General features: G+C 46.0%; 1 protein-coding gene across 2 annotated transcripts in view; it reads right to left on the bottom strand.

The window, feature by feature from the left end:
• SERAC1 (serine active site containing 1) overlaps nt 1-17,950 on the bottom strand; it is a 195,035-nt gene that overhangs the window by 60,248 nt on the left and 116,837 nt on the right. For both annotated transcript variants that reach the window (XM_073627893.1, XM_073627892.1), the window contains exons 7-9: nt 8,370-8,491; nt 6,900-7,028; nt 5,788-5,901 (exon numbers count right to left, since the gene is read on the bottom strand). In XM_073627893.1, coding sequence (XP_073483994.1) covers nt 5,788-5,901; nt 6,900-7,028; nt 8,370-8,491 — 365 coding nt within the window. The remainder of the gene's footprint in view (nt 1-5,787; nt 5,902-6,899; nt 7,029-8,369; nt 8,492-17,950) is intronic.

Raw genomic sequence — 17,950 nt, forward strand, 5'->3', positions numbered from 1 at the left:
CATCCAGAAAACTTCACTCTTTTCCTGATTGATCTTGGAGCCTGATGCTTCAGAATACCGTGATGTCAGAGAGACCACCTCCTCTGCTTCATACGCCCCGGTGACAATCACCGACACATCGTCCGCATAGGCAACAACCCTCAAAGGCGGCTCACCCGGGAGCCCCACTGGCACCCCACACAACATGCCGCTCTCTAGCCTCCTGATGAAGGGGTCGATTGCAAACACATAGAGCAGGGGACTCAGGGGACAACCTTGACGCACTCCAGAGCCAACCTCAAAGGACTGCCCAACCCAACCATTAACAAGAGGAAAGCTTTCTGCCCCCTTATACAAGACTTTCAACCAATCGACAAAACCACCCGGCAGACCGTACTTACTAAGGAGCAACCACAGGTACTCACGGTTAACACGATCAAAAGCCTTTGCCTGATCCAATGTCAGCATATACTTTCCCCAGCCTGCAGCCCTGCATTGCTCCAAGGCCTCCCGGACAGCTAAAACCGCTGTGAAGGTGCTCCTACCCTGGACTGAACAGTGCTGATGGCGAGAAAGCAAAGACTCTGCTACTGACGATAGGCGCCAGAAAAATATCTTTGCCAGTATCTTTCTATCGACATTAAGAAGGTTGATGGGGCGCCAATTCTCAATCATTGAAGGATCTTTACCCTTTGAAAGAAGAATCACAGCCGAGTGCTTCATGGAAGGGGGAAGTACCCCCTCAGCAAGGCAATTGTTAAAAACCTCTACCAAATGTGGGGCCAGAATAGGCTTAAAAGCTTTGTAAAACTCAGCCGTCAAGCCATCCGGTCCAGGTGACTTTTTAATGGCAAGCTGTTCAATTGCCCTCATCACCTCTTCAACTGTGATCTCCTCTGTCAAATTCATCAATGGGACATCTTCATCATTTAGACCTGGAGTAGAGCCCAAAAAGCTTTCCATCTTGTCACGGTCAAGCTCTTTCCTCCCAAGAAGGTCAGCATAAAAGGACCTCACGACCTCCAGAATCCCTGACCTGGACCTTTCAAGGAACCTGTACTGTCCTTAAGGCCAATGACCGTTTTAACAGCTACACCTTGTTTGCAGTTCTGGTAAGGGTCAGGCGAGTGGTACTTCCCATAGTCCCTCTCCAGAACCAAAGAGGCATGCCGGTCATATTGACACTTCCTGAGAAGGAGTTTCACTTCGGAGATTGCCCCAGGATCTCCTCCTCTTGAGACAAGAATATCCAGCCTCCTCCGTAAACGCTGGTAGGTCATGTATTTATTAAACTGCTTTCTATTGGCTAGGCCCCTGAAGAATCCAGCGATCCTCTTTTTGGTCAGCTCCCACCATTCAGCCTTGCTGCTACAAAAGTCCAGGATGGTCACCTGTGCCTGAAAGAATTCCTCAAAGGATTGTCTAACATGTTCTTCCTTGAGTAGAGTTGAATTCAATCTCCAGATGCCCTTACCCCTCTGAGGGGCGTCTGAAGCATTCAGGACCACAGATAGCATACAGTGATCATAGAACTCTACTGCCTGCACCGCTGGGGGCGAGAAAGCAGAGGTCTCCTTCAAAAAAACCTATCTATCCTACTCTGACTATTACCTCGATGAAAGGTGAACCCAGTGTCATCCGGGAGGTGCTTAATGTGCACATCCACAAGACCAGCATCTCTAACCATACTATTTAAAAAAAACGCTATCAAATCCCAGCCTGTCCTTGGGCCTAGTTACTGTATTAAAGTCACCTCCAAAGACCACTTGCCGGGATGTAAAAAGAAATGGCTTGATCCTTGTAAAAAGGCACTTCCTGTCCCACTTTGTGTGCGGCCCATAGACATTAATTAGGCGCAGGTCCTGCCCTCCCACAAGGACGTCTAAGACCATACATCTCCCAATCTCCACCTCAATAACCCGCCGAACAGTTACCATACCAGTTTTAAACAACACCGCCACACCGCCGTAAGGCTCGGCCGCAAGAGACCAGTAAGATGGACCATACCTCCACTCTCTCTTGGCCATATGAATATCTGCCAAGGAGGTGAGCCTAGTCTCTTGCAAAAATAAAATTTCAGCATCTAATTGGCTGAACAAAAAGAAGGCCATAGAACGAGCTCTTACTGACTTAATGCTGGCGACAATTATTGTCACCACTTTTAACGGAGGGGGAACCGCCATTTGGGTTATTGGGTGGACTGCTTCTTAGCTCCCCTCTGCTGCTCATCACCAGAAGCCTCTCTCTTTCTTGAGGCCGCCTCAAACTCCATCTCAGAATCGGAACTTCGCTCCGAAGAAGCTCCAGATAAAGAAATATCCCACTTAGAGGACCTATGACGGTTGGAGACAGGCACTGTCTCCAACCGTTTTATCCACAATATGGGATTTGACAGGCTTTACCTTGTCAGGCACATTATCTGTTATGTCCTCATCATTAAACGCCAGCTGATCCCCCAGGATAGGAGATTCCATTACCTGGATGGCCCTCAGCATGCCTCCTGAGTCCTGGGAAGGCATGGGGCTGCTTACCTCTCCCTGAGTAGGCAGGGGGTCAGAACTATTCCTCACAGGAACACCAATGATGGGGCACTATTCCCCCCCTCACAGGAACATCAAAGGGGCACTATTCCCCCCCCTCTAAGGAACACCAATGGGGCACTATCCCCCCCCTCCAAGGAACACCAATGGGGCACTATCCCCCCCTCCAAGGAACACCAATGGGGCACTCCCCTCCCAGCAACACCAATGGGGTACTATTGTCCCCTTCAGCAACACCAATGGGGCACTATTTCCCCCCCTCCCAGCAACACCAATGGGACACTATTCCCCCCCCCCTAGGAAAACCAATGATGGGGCACTATTCCACTCAGCCCCCAGAACACCAATGTTGGGGCACTAAAACCTCCCGCCCCCCCCCCCCCCCAGAAAAACTTATGATCAAGTCAAGGGGCACTTGTCATCACAATGTATGTACTACTACTAGTTTTGTTGTATACAGCCGCAGCGCCGCTACCTTATCTCACAGCTGCTTCTCGCCTCTCTCTCTCTTCCCTCGAGGCAGCAGCAGGCGGGGCTGGGGGGGAGCTGACATCAGCGAAGAGGAGAGAGGACGGCGCTCATGGCTGCTTCTCGCCTCTCTCTCTATTCTCTCAAGGCAGCAGCAGGCGGGGCTGAGCTGACGTCAACGAGGAGAGGCGCGGATGTGCGTCGCGGACGTGCCTGGTCACATATGGAGGCGCCGCCGCCACTATGTACACAGGAGGATTCTAACAAACCGGCAGGGAGGAAGGTGCGGACCAACTAATCGATAATGAAAATCGTTGACAATGATTTTCATTATCGATTATTATCGATAATATGGATTCATCATTTCAGCCCTACTTAATCATTTCAGCCCTACATACTATGCTTTTTCTAAGTACCAATTCCCCTATATTAGACTGAATCTCTTAATGAGCATTAGCTCAATTTTCTGGTAAATCAGGAGCTCACAATATAGGCGTTAAAAAAAAAAAAACATATTAAAAGTATATTTTGTACTTTGCCTATGGGAAGAGAGGAATAGTTATGAGTCACATACTGCATTCTCCTTGAGGTCTAGGCATACATTTCATTGTCAAAAAAAGAAAGCTTCATACTGATGACAATACCAGTTTCAGTCGCTTTATTCAGCTATACAATCCATGCAGCAAGTCCCTGCTTATAGGCTGACTGATGCGTTTTACCCTTGTGGGCTTCATCTAAATTTTGGAATTTACATACACCTAATAAACTGGTTTTAGATTTATACTAATAACATTATAAAAAAACACAAAAAAGTAAACAATCATGGTATTGATCACACTGGGTCAGTAAACAAAATATAAATTAATTCAGCAGCAGCTATCCATCATCCATCCATTGGTACAACATATTATACTACGGGCCGGTTCACACGGGGGCGACTTGTCAGGCAACCTAGCCGCCTGACAAGTCGCCTCCCGTTCTGTACAATGGAACCGTTCTAATCGGAGCGACGCAAGTCGCTCCGACTTAGAAGAAAGGTACAGAGGTATAATATTTTTTTTTTCTTTTTCTAGTAGCATGGAATCATATGGTATAGGAACTGTTACAACCAATTTAATGCAAAGACCCCAAAATACATTTTTTAAATAAAATCTACATACTGCTCTTCTTTAAGCTTGAGGTCTGCCAAAGGTAGTTAAATGTTCACTACTTGGCTAATCAACACAGAATACAGTTTAAAGTAGTTATAACTATATTTAAAGAAGAATGCAAGTCAAACATCTAAATACACTGTTGACATATATATATAGTTACAGGTTTCCCACACAGCAGAAGCAGCAGGATAGCAACATTTTCTCAGTTACAGTTAAGGAACACAGTGATGACATCCAGTTGGCTGACTGGACAGTGAAGGAGCAGCAGCAGACTTTGTCACGGTCAGGTGTCAGGCTCTGAGACCAGTAGCTATTTCAGTAGAGAGGCTTCTATCTAAAAGCAGGATAAGTACACAAACAGGTCTCCCTGGTGGATGACGCGTGTTCACCCGAGATGCAGCTTCTAAGCACTAACTGGTCCGCACCAAAGCTCCTGATGGGGGAAATGGTTTTTGCTGCATTTTAGTGCCAGGTCGAGGTCCTCAGGATCGCCCCACCAGGAGGTGAGCAAGCCAGGATCTGGTGGCAGATGTAGCAGGTAGAGATCAAGCAGTAGCATAGTCAATAAACAAGTCAAAGGTTGGTACGGTAACAAGTGGTTGTAGGTTTGAATCAAAAGGAAGCATAGTTGAGGAACAAACCAAAGGTCGAAAACACATGGTTGCAGGTTGGGATCAAGCGGAAGCGTAGTCAAGGACCAAGCCAAAGGACGATAACAAATGGTTGCAGGTTGGGATCAAGTGAAAGCGTAGTCGAGGAAAAAGTCAAGCCAAAGGTGGGTAACGGGTGGTAGTGAAGATTTGGATGGCAGCAGGAGTGAAAGGTTCTAGATATTGGCTGAAGAAGAGCACAATAATCTGGCAAACAGGAAGTGCTTAAATCAGGAAGTTCATGGGAGGAGCAAAGAGTTCAAGGTTCACCAGAAGCAAGGTACAAGGCAAGATTGTCAATAGATCAGACAGTGAGCTGTCCAGCATCTCAGGTACCACAGCGAGAAGAGCTACAGCCAGACTGTTCAAACCTGGACCTTGAAAGACTGATACTCATGTGAGCTTGTGTCAACACATTTGCATGCAGCAGAACCTAACTGGTTCCTAGTACCTCTCCTCCTGCTACAAGTCTAGGTGCTGTTGTAAAGATTATTACAATAGACTGAATTTAAGTGAAATCCAGGTATCTAAACTGGTTTCATTTAAAATATAAATTAACTTATGTATTAAGGAATACAGAGCTGCATTCATTGGTGTATTTTAGATCTCCCTGGATTTCACTTTTAAATTGTTAGTTTCATGATAGACCTTTAAACCCAGGATATGTAGAACGATGCCTAGGCCTATCTAACTAACAAAAGGACATTAGAAAAATGCAATAAGATTACAATGTTTTGCCTAAGGAACAGCTCTGATGAAAGCTCGCCATTTTGTTTTTTTTATCCAACTTTTCAGGTGAAAAACAAAGCAGAAACAGATAATCCTGCAATGTTTTCAAGCCTTTTCAGTATAGTTAATTTAATTTTAGCTTAGAATTATTCCCAGCGAATAAACCATTTAGATCTGTGAAAAACTATTCGGTATACAAATTGCAGAATATTTCAAAATGTAAAGAATCTTTGGAGGTGGCATAGTAAGTAGTGTGATTCACGTTACCTTGGAATGCTTTATTAAAGCCTGCAAGCTGAACACTTCCAACTTTTCAGAAGGAACTGTGCTAAGACTTTCAGCATATGGCAGCCCATTCCCTCCAAAGCACCACAGGCCTCTCTGAAATAATTCAAATAAAAAAAAAAATCAAAATGACCATATCAAACCTAGTGGAATCACATACTAAGGCATACCATATATACTTAACCAAAAGAATCACAATACCTTACCTTAGTGGAGCAAGCAAAATTAGTTTATTTGCTATTGTTGGGAAATGCCAATGTCTGTACTTTATCTACACTGGCATTCTATGCACTAACATTTGAAAAGAAAAAGTATTACTTGGCAGACACCTGATAGGTGTGACTGCCATACTCTACTGAATCCAAGACATATGGAATGATGTGGACTGTCTACCCAAGTACCATTTGTGCCAGCATGTATTGATAAGCACCTTGCCAATGTTAATAATAATTGAATCAATACTATCTGCATTAGCAATAGAAAATAAAAAAAGCATTTGGTGCATACCAGATAGTGGTGAAACTGCTATACACTTTAGCGAAAATTGCTTTGATAAAAGACTCAAGGTTACACATATCAGAGTGAATTATACATGGAAAATTATTTTCAATTAAAACAGTTAGATACAAGGCTATGTCAGCAAAGATAAATAGTTTATATGTTTATAAATTAATGGGTTAAGGAAAATCTGGGTGTCTGTTTTTCACATGTATTGGGACATTAGGCACCTGTCTTTTGAATTACATATTGTAAATAGATGTGGTCTTACTAGGATATCCAGATCCAAGCAGTGGTGAGGTTTGTAAGAAGGGTTTTAATTGCGGTATGTTTATACCGTTGTATTTCATTTATCGTATTTGAATAAGAGTTTTCATTAAGAGTACAGCTTGCATATGTATTTTTAGAGTCTTTGTTGAAACATATGTTTTCTACAGGGTCCATAGAAGTCCTACGAGCAGTTTTGTTTCCTTTTTTGGGGGTGATTATTAGAATTCTGGACCAACAGGGGTCTAAACCATTATTGAAGTTGGATATAAATAGATATTTAAATATGTATTTGCAGTTCTGATACAAATTTAGAAATTTTCACTTACCCGTTGAGCTGCTAATGCTTGGGTACTCTCTCTCAAGGCCAGCGATGTAAAGTACTTTATACATTGTTCAAGTTCACTTTGAGGTAGGGAAGACAGCAAATGATGTAGTCTATCTTCTATAGAATAATCCTGCCAAACAATTCAGGCATATGTCAATAACTGGTCATCTGAAGGGCATTAAAAACTTCAAACAATGTTTTTAGGACAACTACTGTTTGTCAAAAAACATGGCTGTCTATGATAAACTAAATCTGTCTCAAATTTGAGCAACGCAATTTGGTCATATATTGAGAAAATGTAAGGGTTAGAATAGTATACTGCTTATAAAAATCACCAGTAGATCCAGTGATGCAAAATCTGAAGATGACCCAAATCTCAACTGTTCCTTTAAAAGTAGAGTTTAACTTACTCTACCTCCCTACCAGTCACCCCTGTTGATCTATTATTGTGATACACAGCCTCATTTCGCAATAGAGAGTCAAAAGAGGGAGCTGGTACAACACTTAGCTCCACTCCTAATGGTTAACTGCATTCGGAAATAGAAGGCTGCCAGTACTGGAACGGTAGGCTTGGAGTTGATATATAGTGCTATCTACCTACTGGTCACATGCCATCTACCTGCTAGTCACATGCCATCTGCCTACTGGTGACTCCAAGATTGTAAGTATGTTGAACGCAAAAGTCACCAGCTGCCATTACACTTCTGATACAAACCTATACTATATTTGCACACCGAATGTTTTTAAACCTTATAATGAGACTTTTTTGGTTAAATATGGAAGTGGCTAATCAACTTATCCTATTAAAGTAAAACTGTACCTCTTTACAAAGCAAGAGTAAGATTATCTTGGGTATCATGATTAGTTTTAGGCACCATTCCATAGAATTTATAGCCCGAAAAGGCTACAGAAGGGGGTGAATGAATGAAGAAAGAGCATAAAGGGTCTCAGTTGTAAAAATATGATGTCCTAATTACCCGAAAGAACATATTCTTAATAGGAGATATAATGACAATTTATAAATACCTGAATAGTATGCATCAAAAAATTCAGATTTAGTTTAAAGTTTGTTTTTAAAAGTTTAAATTATAAATAAGAGGAACCCTTTATGGTTGAAGGAAAAATGTTTATATTCTAGTTACAAAAAAGGGCACACTGACAGGTGCTAGATGTGCGTACGTAGCGTGCCCCCGCTGTGTCTCAGGCCATTCCAGTGCTCTTCTCACTTAGAACTACTTCTACTGGGTGAACAATTTTCCTGAAGGGTAACTGAAGAATCTCATACATAAAATGCTTGAAATCTTAGGGGCTAAGAATGATTTATTTCTCTAAAGATATATCAAAATGTTTAAATCCAAAATTTTAAGAAGGCTTCTTTCTTTTTCTGGATTAAGTGGATATAGCATTCAAACTGACTTTTTCCACTTTTACACAAGGCTGTGAATAGGATGTGACTCAATCTTCTACTCACATCATTTACTTTTGGCAATGTTCGAGGTGGAAGAAAAAAACGAAGGTCTGTGTCCTTGCTCCTGGCCAAGCCAATAATTGTTCTTCTATCACATGCTTGCGCCACTGTCCTGTATTGGTATTCTTAAAGAAATTTAAAAAAATATTTTAAAAACAAATTGACAGTTTTACTCCAATGCATCAAAAACGTATTCTTGATTATTCAAAGCTGAACTCCAGAAAAAAAAAAACATGTTATGGACATTTGCTTTGTAAAAATAAGTTACCTCTAGTGATGGATGTCCCATGTGTGGATGCTGCTGCTTTAGGGAAAATTCTTAGTTACATTCATCCTGTACACTATTGTAAGTATCGAACTTCTGGAGATGAAACATAAGGTCCTGGCTCAAAGACAGTGATGACAGTGGGTTGCGCTCTCTCTCCACCTTGTCCACCAATTAAGCCAGCTATAGTTCTGTCTCTATTACGTTGTTGATAGTGGGTTGCCTCACTTGCTTGCTTTTCTTGTAATCTTTTCACAGAATGCAATGCATTCTATGAATGGATAAAAGTAGAGGAAGGGCAGATGACTGTCATAATCTTCCCTCATCCATTCACAAAACAGCTTTTTTGTGAAAGGAATACAAGACGTTTTGTCAATGGATAAGGTAGAAAGCGAGTGACCCACTATCAACACTGTAATAGAGCCAGACCTATAGCTGGCTTGTCTGATTACAGACAGAAGATGCACACCGGAACCCAGCCAAGCTGAGCCAGAGAAGTATAGATATAGCTTCAGCACTCCGCTGTGTAGAGTTTTTTTTTTTTTTTAACATAAAGTTTATTAAAGATTTTAGACAAAATAAAATAAAACATTACATTGCCAGTTTATACCATCTAATAAACAAATATCAAGAATTGCTTCACGTATCCGCTCATGCAGTGCATATTGCAGCATTTCCAGTAGTATGTACTTATCAGAGTAATACCAGACAACCCCCATCCCGTCACACCAAGGAGGTATTCAGGACCTATCCTAAGGAGGGTGGGGGGAGGGGAGGCAAAATGGTGGAGCAATCCCACACCTAAGTAACATGTGGATTACAACTACGGGATAGTAAGGTGTTTTGCCTTTACCCATTCCGACCATATTTTCCCAAACTTTTTTGTACAATTTCTGCCCATATATGTCAGTTTGTAGAGTGGGAGTGCTGTGTTTATCAGTGATTGCCATAGCTGTTTAGTAGGTGGCGAGTTCTGGTTCCACTTCAACAAAATAGCCTTCCTAGCATAAAACGTGGTGTAGAAGAGGAACAGCTTTTTTCCCCATGTTAAGTCAAGGAAGTCACTTATGCCCAGAAGAAGAGGGATCGGGCTGTACGGGACCGATAATTTCCCAATGTTATTGATTTCAGCTAGGATTTCTTTCCAGAATTCCATCACTGCAGGACAAGACCAAGTTATATGAAAGAAGTCGGCTTCGTGATAGTTACATCTGGGGCATGTAGCAGTGCGATCAGAATAAATTCTTGCCAGGCGAACCGGGGAATAATATGCTCGGTGGAGGAACTTCAACTGAATATATCTGTCTCTAGCCGAGATCACAAGGGGCAGATACTGTTGGACACCCTCCTCCCAATCATCATCTGTTAGCTCCAGGATATCCCTCTGCCATAAAGCCAAGAGCCGGGAGACACCAGAGGTATTCAACGTGATAAACAGACTGTATAAGGTAGACATCGTTTTAGTTTGATCAGGGGATCTAAGCAATTTCTCCACCGGCGACATCTCGAGTGAGATCGAGGAGGGGAATTGGGATCTAAAGGCATGTCTTAGTTGGATGTACCTGAAAAACATATGGTTCGGGATATCACGGTCGTGTTTTAGTGCATCAAATGGAATCAGCTGCCCCTGAATTGTTATGTCGCTCAATTTTGTTATTCCATATCTGGCCCAGGCAATAGGATCAGGTATGGAGCGAAAATGTGGTAATCGAGGATTCCCCCACAATGGGGTCTCAGGGGACCACCTCCCAGGACCACCCACCTGTTTGGCCACCGAGTCCCACACCTTCAGGGTCGCAATCATAGGAAGGGTAACCCGAGAGTTAGATCTAGGACCCCTATGAATCAGGTTCCTAAGCTCCGCATATGAACCCAGCAACGCCGCCTCCAATGAGGAGGCAGGGTTAGCTGGCTCCTCCGACAGCCACCACTTGACCGTCACCAGGGTCGCCGCCCAGTAATATTTCAACAGGGACGGCAGTGCGAGGCCACCAAGCGACGTGGGCATCTGCAGTTTCGCTTTAGCCACCCTGGGAGCTCCCCCATTCCAGACAAAGGATATCACAATGCTATCCAACCTCTTAAAAAAGTTATGTGGTATTGGTACAGGGGCTTGGCGGAAAAGGTACGTGAACTTAGGAAGAATCGACATTTTAATTAGATTAACTCTTCCGACCGGTGTCAGGGGGAGTGACCTCCATCTGGCACAGCTCTGGGACACCTGCTGAACCACCGGGTTGAGATTCAGAGGGATAAACTGCCTTAAGTCTCTATGTATCTCAACTCCCAGGTAGCGAAACCGAGAAACCCTCCGCAACTGTCCATCCATCTGCTGGCCCCCCGTCCCAGAATGTAGGGGAAATATCACTGACTTCCCCCAGTTTATTCTGATTCCTGAGAATCGCCCAAAGCTGTCTATAATTGACAGAGCCGACCGTAGCGAGCACCCATCATCTCTCAAATACAGTAGGGTGTCGTCTGCATATAGAGATACCTTTTCTTGCAGTGGTCCTCTATCAATCCCTTTAGTTTGTGTTGATGCCCGTAGAAGTGCCGCCATAGGTTCAATTGCTAGAGCAAAAAGTCCCGGGGATAAGGGGCACCCCTGACGCGTTCCCCTGCCCAAAGCAAAGGGCGAGGATAAGACTGTTCCAGTACGCACCCTGGCCCTCGGCGCCCCATATATCAACCTGACCCAGGAGATGAAGGATGGCCCAAAACCAAATTTGTTGAGGACCTCCCAGAGATAGCCCCATTCAACTGAATCAAAGGCCTTCTCCGCATCTAGAGAGGCCACCATTTCCTCAGCCCCTCCCCCATCTCCAGAGGCCAAGACTGCATAGAGCCTTCGCAGGTTGATATCTGTTCCCTTGCCAGGCATGAATCCCGATTGATCTTCATGGATGAGGGTAAGTATAATTTCATTTAGACGCCTGGCAAGAATTTTGGTGAGTACTTTGGCGTCAGAGTTGAGCAGGGAGATGGGCCGGTAGGAAGAGCACAACTGTGGGTCCTTCCCCGGTTTGGGTATTACAACTATGATGGCCTGGGACATGGATGGTGGGAGGTCTTTGTCCTGAAGTGATTTTGTAAACATGTCATGCATTTTAATAGTCAGGTCATCTAGGTACTGTTTGTAGAATTCAGGGGGGATCCCATCCTCCCCTGGAGTCTTCCCTGTCTGCATAGATTTCAATGCCGCTCGCACCTCCGGTATCGTGATCGGGGCGTCTAGATTTTCCCTTGCCTCAGCAGAGAGAGTCGGGAGGGTCACCCCCTCTAGAAATTTGTGCAGCTCATCTGGGGAGTAATTTACCCTAGTAGAGTACAAGGCCTCGTAGAATTCTTTAAAGCATCGATTGATGCTCAACGGGTCCGCCACTTTAGTCCCATCCTCCCTTCGCAGACTCGCAATGGTGGAGATTGGAGACTGCTCCCTGGAAATCCAAGCCAGCAATCTACCTGGCTTGTCACCATGTTCGAATATCTTTTGTGTTTGGGTAAGCTGACGTTTATGAACCTTATTAACTCTAAGCAACATTACTTCTCGATATGCTACCTTCATATCCTGAGCGGCGATAGGATTAGAAGTCATGGCAAACCTAGACTCCAGTTCCTGTGCTCTGGCCTCCGCCTCCTCTAGTGTAATTTTATTATTGTTCCTTTCTCGTGTAATAGATGATATATAGCACCCTCGTATATAGGCTTTAAATGAATCCCAAACCATCGCCATCCCTGTGGAGGCGGCATTAGTCAACCAAAAACCTCTTATCTCTTTGGCCACCTCTATTTCTATGGTCGGGTGTTCAATCCAGAATCTAGAAAGTCGCCAAAGTCTGTCTGCTTGGGGAGTATGAGTTTGTATTGTGCAGAGTAGGGGGGAATGATCCGAGATACCTCTTGGAAGTATCTCGACTGAAATAACCCTAGGGAGCATTGCGCCACTAACATAGGTCACATCAATACGGGACAAGGTATTATATGAAGAGGAGTGGCAGGTGTAAGCTCGTTCTGATGGATTCTTCCATCGCCATATATCTACTAGCCCATACACATCAGCCCATTTAGACAACGCAGAGTCCCCAGCGGGGTCCGGAGATAATTTATCCATACAAGGGTTGGGCGGTATATTAAAGTCTCCCGCTATGACCACATTGTCAGTCTGGAATTGGGCAATCAACCCTATCAGTTTCTGCAGCACAGAAATATTAGCCGGAGGTGGCAAATACACTCCCACCACCACCATGTCTACTGTATCAATGTTAGCATGTATCAAGACATATCTCCCTTCCGGATCTGTAATCACATCTATCAATTCAAAATTAAGATTTTTGTGTACCAGGACACTAACTCCTCTAGAGTAGCTGGAGTACGTGGCATGGTAGTGTCGGCTCACCCAAGGTCTCTTTAGACCCATCACCCTACCACCCACCAGATGTGTCTCTTGAAGGATGCAGATTTGAGGGGAATATTTTTTAAGATAGTCAAAGACCAGGGATCGCTTAATTTTGTGATTTAGTCCCCTGACATTCCAGGACAGAATTTTAATAGGGGCCATCATATGTTATACTGTAGTGGATTAGCGAAGGGATCCGGGAGAGAGAGTATCCCACATAGCTAGGATTTATCAGAGACATCAGCGAGCACCGAAAGACTTCATGGCGGGCATAGTAAAACAATCTCATAGACAGTAAGGCATAAAAATAGGCAATTAAAGTGAAAAACATAAAAAACTGAAACAAATCAAACTCCCCCCCCAGCCCACCCCACACCTCCATTTGTAACTCATGGGGTGTACTTATACCCGAACCTAACCCAATAAACATTTCAGATAGGAGAAATCTCCCTTGGGGGGTGGCGCGTATTACTAAGCGCACCAAGGACCTAGAGCCCCAGCCGGGGCTAGGGAGCCCCGCCCACATCCGGTCATGAAGACCACTGTCGCCCAGGGGACCCCAACAGAATCAACCGTCCAGGAGTCCCCCGCCGACAGCTAACCTGGAATTATCCAGGGGCACAAACTTAAAAGCCCTTTTACAGGCATTATACGCAGTTACCGGGAGTCATGTGGATGGGCACATCTCCACCCCTATATCAAAATCACCTTCGTTTCCTTCAGACTCACTAAGGATAAACATCTGCCTGGAGGTACGTCCTGCTTCCCCTGTTGCAGGGGGAGAAAGAGGCATGGAGCTAAGCCTAATTCAAGCATCTGTATCTTCCCTTCAGTACATCCCCATCTGACCAATGGGACCGACTAGGGAATGTGTAAATCATGCCTATCCTCCCATATGTGGAAAGAGAGTTACTGTTCCTGACTCAACCCGGCTAAGCACAATGATCCCCCCCCACCCCATCCACAGCAAGTCAAAGGTACTTTCCAAATTGCATTGTACATTAACAAGCAGTTATAACCCTCGGGATCCCCCCTAATCAGCGGCAGGTTCAGAAATAGAGCGCCAGGTGGGGATGGGGGCGCCGTCCCTCCCAGGCCAGTTCAAGATTCGAGTTCTCCACAATAAGGTAAAAGGCTCCTTTAAGTATCTTTCTATGGGTGCCAGGAGAATTATGTCATTCAGAGTAGAAGTACTCAGCCAGGAGGAGGAAAGGCAGGGATTCCCGCAGCAGTAAACACCATGAGCATCCAAGGGTGATCGACTTTTTTATCCTGAAGGAGAACCTCAGGGTGTCATGGAAATAGGAGCTCTTATATCCCCAGAGTGAGGATGCTGCATCCCCCCCGCCCCCACAGCAAACAAACCGCCTGTCAGGGGAGTCCCCAGGGAAAGCCCGTGTGATAACCAGCCCACATATTGAAACTGTAGATAGTCATGCACCTCACCGGCAGCTGCGCACTTCACCAGAGTCTTCCAAAGTGGTCAAAAGAAAAAAAAATAAAACAATCGAAAAACAGGGGGGAATGGGAGACAAAGCGGCGGGCATCTTAACGATGCCTAGGAAGGGATTCAACCCATCTGGAAGCCTCCTCCGGGGAAACAAAAAACTTGGTGGTCTCGCCATCAATCACTCTAAGGCGTGCTGGAAACATCATGCTGTACTTGAGACCTTTGCTCCTCAGTTGGGCCTTGACCTGGTCGAACGATCTTCGTTGTCGTTGTGTTTCGATGGAGAAATCCGGAAACAGCATAATCTTCACGTTCTCATAACGCAGTTCTCCAATCTTCCTGGCCTCTCTGAGAACCAGATCCCGGTCTCTAAAGTTCAGTAAGCGAAAAATAAAAGTACGTGGCGGAGCGCCAGGGGGGCCTGGAGCGGATGGCATCCTATGAGCCCGCTCAACTGCAAAGTGGGGGGAGAATGGCGCCTGCGGGAGAAGCGTACGCAGCAGTTGTTCTGCATAGTTTTCTGGGTCTCTCCCTTCAGCCCCCTCCGGGAGACCAACCATGCGTAAATTGTTCCGCCTATTTCTATTCTCCTGATCTTCTGCTCGGGATTCGATCGCCTTCATTTTAAGCTGTAGCGTGCGTAGGGAGGTGGAATGTTCCCTGAGCGTGTCTTCTGTCTCCCCCACTCTCCGCTCCGCCTCTGTTAATCGGTCCCGGTGTTTGTCCATGTCTCGCCTGATAAGGCCCATCTCGAGCTGCATTTGCTCGATTTTGTTGGTCAGAGTAGCTTGGCAGCCCGTGATGGCTTGCATAAGCGCCTGGAACTGATCAGTTCCCAGCTGGGGCGACTCGGTTTGCTCCGTCTGGGACGCCATGTTGGTGTAGGCCGCCCCGCACGCACCGCTGGATGTTAGCGAGATCCTGGGAGCCCGCTGCCTCTTCCCCTGGGAACCGGATCTTCCCCTTCTCATACCCGCTTGTTTCCTCCACCGCTCGGTAGCGTCAGGGTGAGGCTATGTCCCCTGAGAACGGATAAATTATCGGCATAGGACGGAGCTCCCTTCACACACGTCCTATCTGGTCGCCATCTTGGCCACGCCCCCTTCCGCTGTGTAGAGTTTCTATCTTCTGTCTTCCGATCTGTTTCAGAAAGCCTGGATGAGCTTGTTTTATACACTGGCACCCCATCTGTGCTTTAGACTGCAGGGGGGAAGGGGGAAGTTTTGCAGTGCTTTCAGCAGTTCTCCAAGTTTTTGCATATGTGTCAAAGTGGCTCAATAGATTAGCTGATATGTGTTACTTTGTATATCATCACTGCTTTATGCATTGCCTTATGCTAGCTGGCTCGCTAGTCATGCTTACATTCTTGCTTCAATTCTGTGAGTTGCTGACCAGGAACAAGGATTCAGATAAGTACTTCTGACTTATCAGATTTTTCTCAGCTGCATCTGCATGTTGTTTCCAGGTCAGAAGGTATTACCCTTTTAGTGCTACTGATGTAGAATGTGTGTATATCTAACAAACTGCTGGTTTTCTGACAGAAGCTATCCGGTGGCTGGGCACCCGCCCAGTCACTTCCAAACACCCCTTTCATGTATCCCGGGCTCTATATGCTCATCAGCGTGCCTGGGACTGGCATGGTAGGTGACGCCAGGTCAAGGGGAGCAGCAGAGTGGACATTTGTCTGCTCTCCTCCCCTTCTTCTTGCTGACCCAGAAGCAAAGTGTAAAATGTCATGTCTGGCTCCCCCTTTCACTTTCCCCAGCCTCTATGGCTGTGGCAGAAGCTGATGGAATGTAATCTGCATTCCATCAGCTTTTTAGACCTCTAATGTCTCATTAAACCTGTCACCTAAAACCATCATTTATATCACTTATATCATGGTCACAATATTACGTGCATTATGTTTAGTTCTCAAAAAGTTTGCTTTTACATACTGCACAGTACATGTTAATGAATGTTACTAGTGGTTTCTTATGCCGCATACACACAACCGGACTTTCTGGCAGACTAGGTCCGACGGTCTTCTCGACGGACTTCCGGCGGACTTACGATGGACTTTCCGAATGAACCGACATGCCCACACACGGACTAAAGTTCGTTCATTTTGAACGTGACGACGGGACTAGAAAAGGAAGTCAATCTGGCCGCTTTTATCGGCGAGATTGACACCTTGCGAGCCCCGTCGCAGAGCATACCAGGCTCTCAGGTCTGGTATGGATTTTAAGGGGAACCCCCCTACGCCAAAAAAAACGACGTGGGGCCCCCCCAAAATCCATACCAGACCCTTATCCGAGCACGCAGCCCGGCCGGTCAAGTAAGGGGGTGGGGACAAGCGAGCGCCCCCCCACTCCTGAACCGTACCAGGCCACATGCCCTCAACATGGGGGGTGGGTGCTTTGGGGAAGGGGGGTGCCCTGCGGCCCCCCCACCCCAAAGCACCTTGTCCCCATGTTGATGAGGACAAGGGCCTCTTCCAGACAACCCTGGCCATTGGTTGTCGGGGTCTGCGGGCGGAGGGCTTATCGGAATCCGGGAGCCCCCTTTAATAAGGGGGCCCCCAGATCCCGGCCCCCCACCCTATGTGAATGAGTATGGGGTACATCATACCCCTACCCATTCACCTGGGGAAAAAAGTGTCAATAAAAAGCACACTAGACAGGTTTTTAAAGTAGTTCATTAGGCAGCTTCGGGGGTCTTCTTCCGACTTCGGAGGTTCTCTTCCAACTTTTCTACTCTCTCCGGCCTCTTCTCCCACTCTCCGGCCTCTTCTCCCGGTGTCCGTTCCTCTGCCGGGCTCCTCTGCTATCTTTTGCTCTTTTGCCGCTCTTTTGCTAGCGGTGGCCCAGTCTTCTCCGTCATCTTGTTCCCTCTTCTCTTCTTCCGATGTTGACACAACGCTCTCTCCTGCTGTAATGCTGTGTGCGAGGTGTGCAATGACTTATATAGGCATGGGGGTGTGGTCCCCGGGTTGTGACCCCGCCCCTTATGACGGCACAGTCCCAGCATTACCCGGTGACCACGCCCCATGCCTATATAAGTCATTGCGCACCGCTCACACAGCATTACAGCGGGATAGAGCGTCATGTCAACATCGGAAGAAGAGAAGAGGGAACAAGACAACGGAGAAGACCGGGCCTCCGCTAGTAAAAGAGTGGCAAAAGAGCAGAAGATAGCGGAGGAGCCCGGCAGAAGAACCGGAGAGCGGGAGAAGAACCGGACACCGGGAGAAGAGGCCAGAGAGAGGGAGAAGAACCGGACACCAGGAGAAGAGGCCGGAGAGAGCGCAGAAGTCGGAAGAAGACCCCCGGAGCTGCCTAATAAACTACTTAAAAAACCTGTCTAGTGTGTTTTTTATTGACACTTTTTCGCCCCAGGTGAATGGGTAGGGGTACGATGCACCCCATACTCATTCACATAGGGTGGGGGGCCGGGATCTGGGGGCTCGTCCCCACCCCCTTTCCTGATCGACC

This window comes from Aquarana catesbeiana, linkage group LG04 (genome assembly GCF_042186555.1).
Source record: "Aquarana catesbeiana isolate 2022-GZ linkage group LG04, ASM4218655v1, whole genome shotgun sequence".
Lineage (NCBI taxonomy): Eukaryota > Metazoa > Chordata > Amphibia > Anura > Ranidae > Aquarana > Aquarana catesbeiana.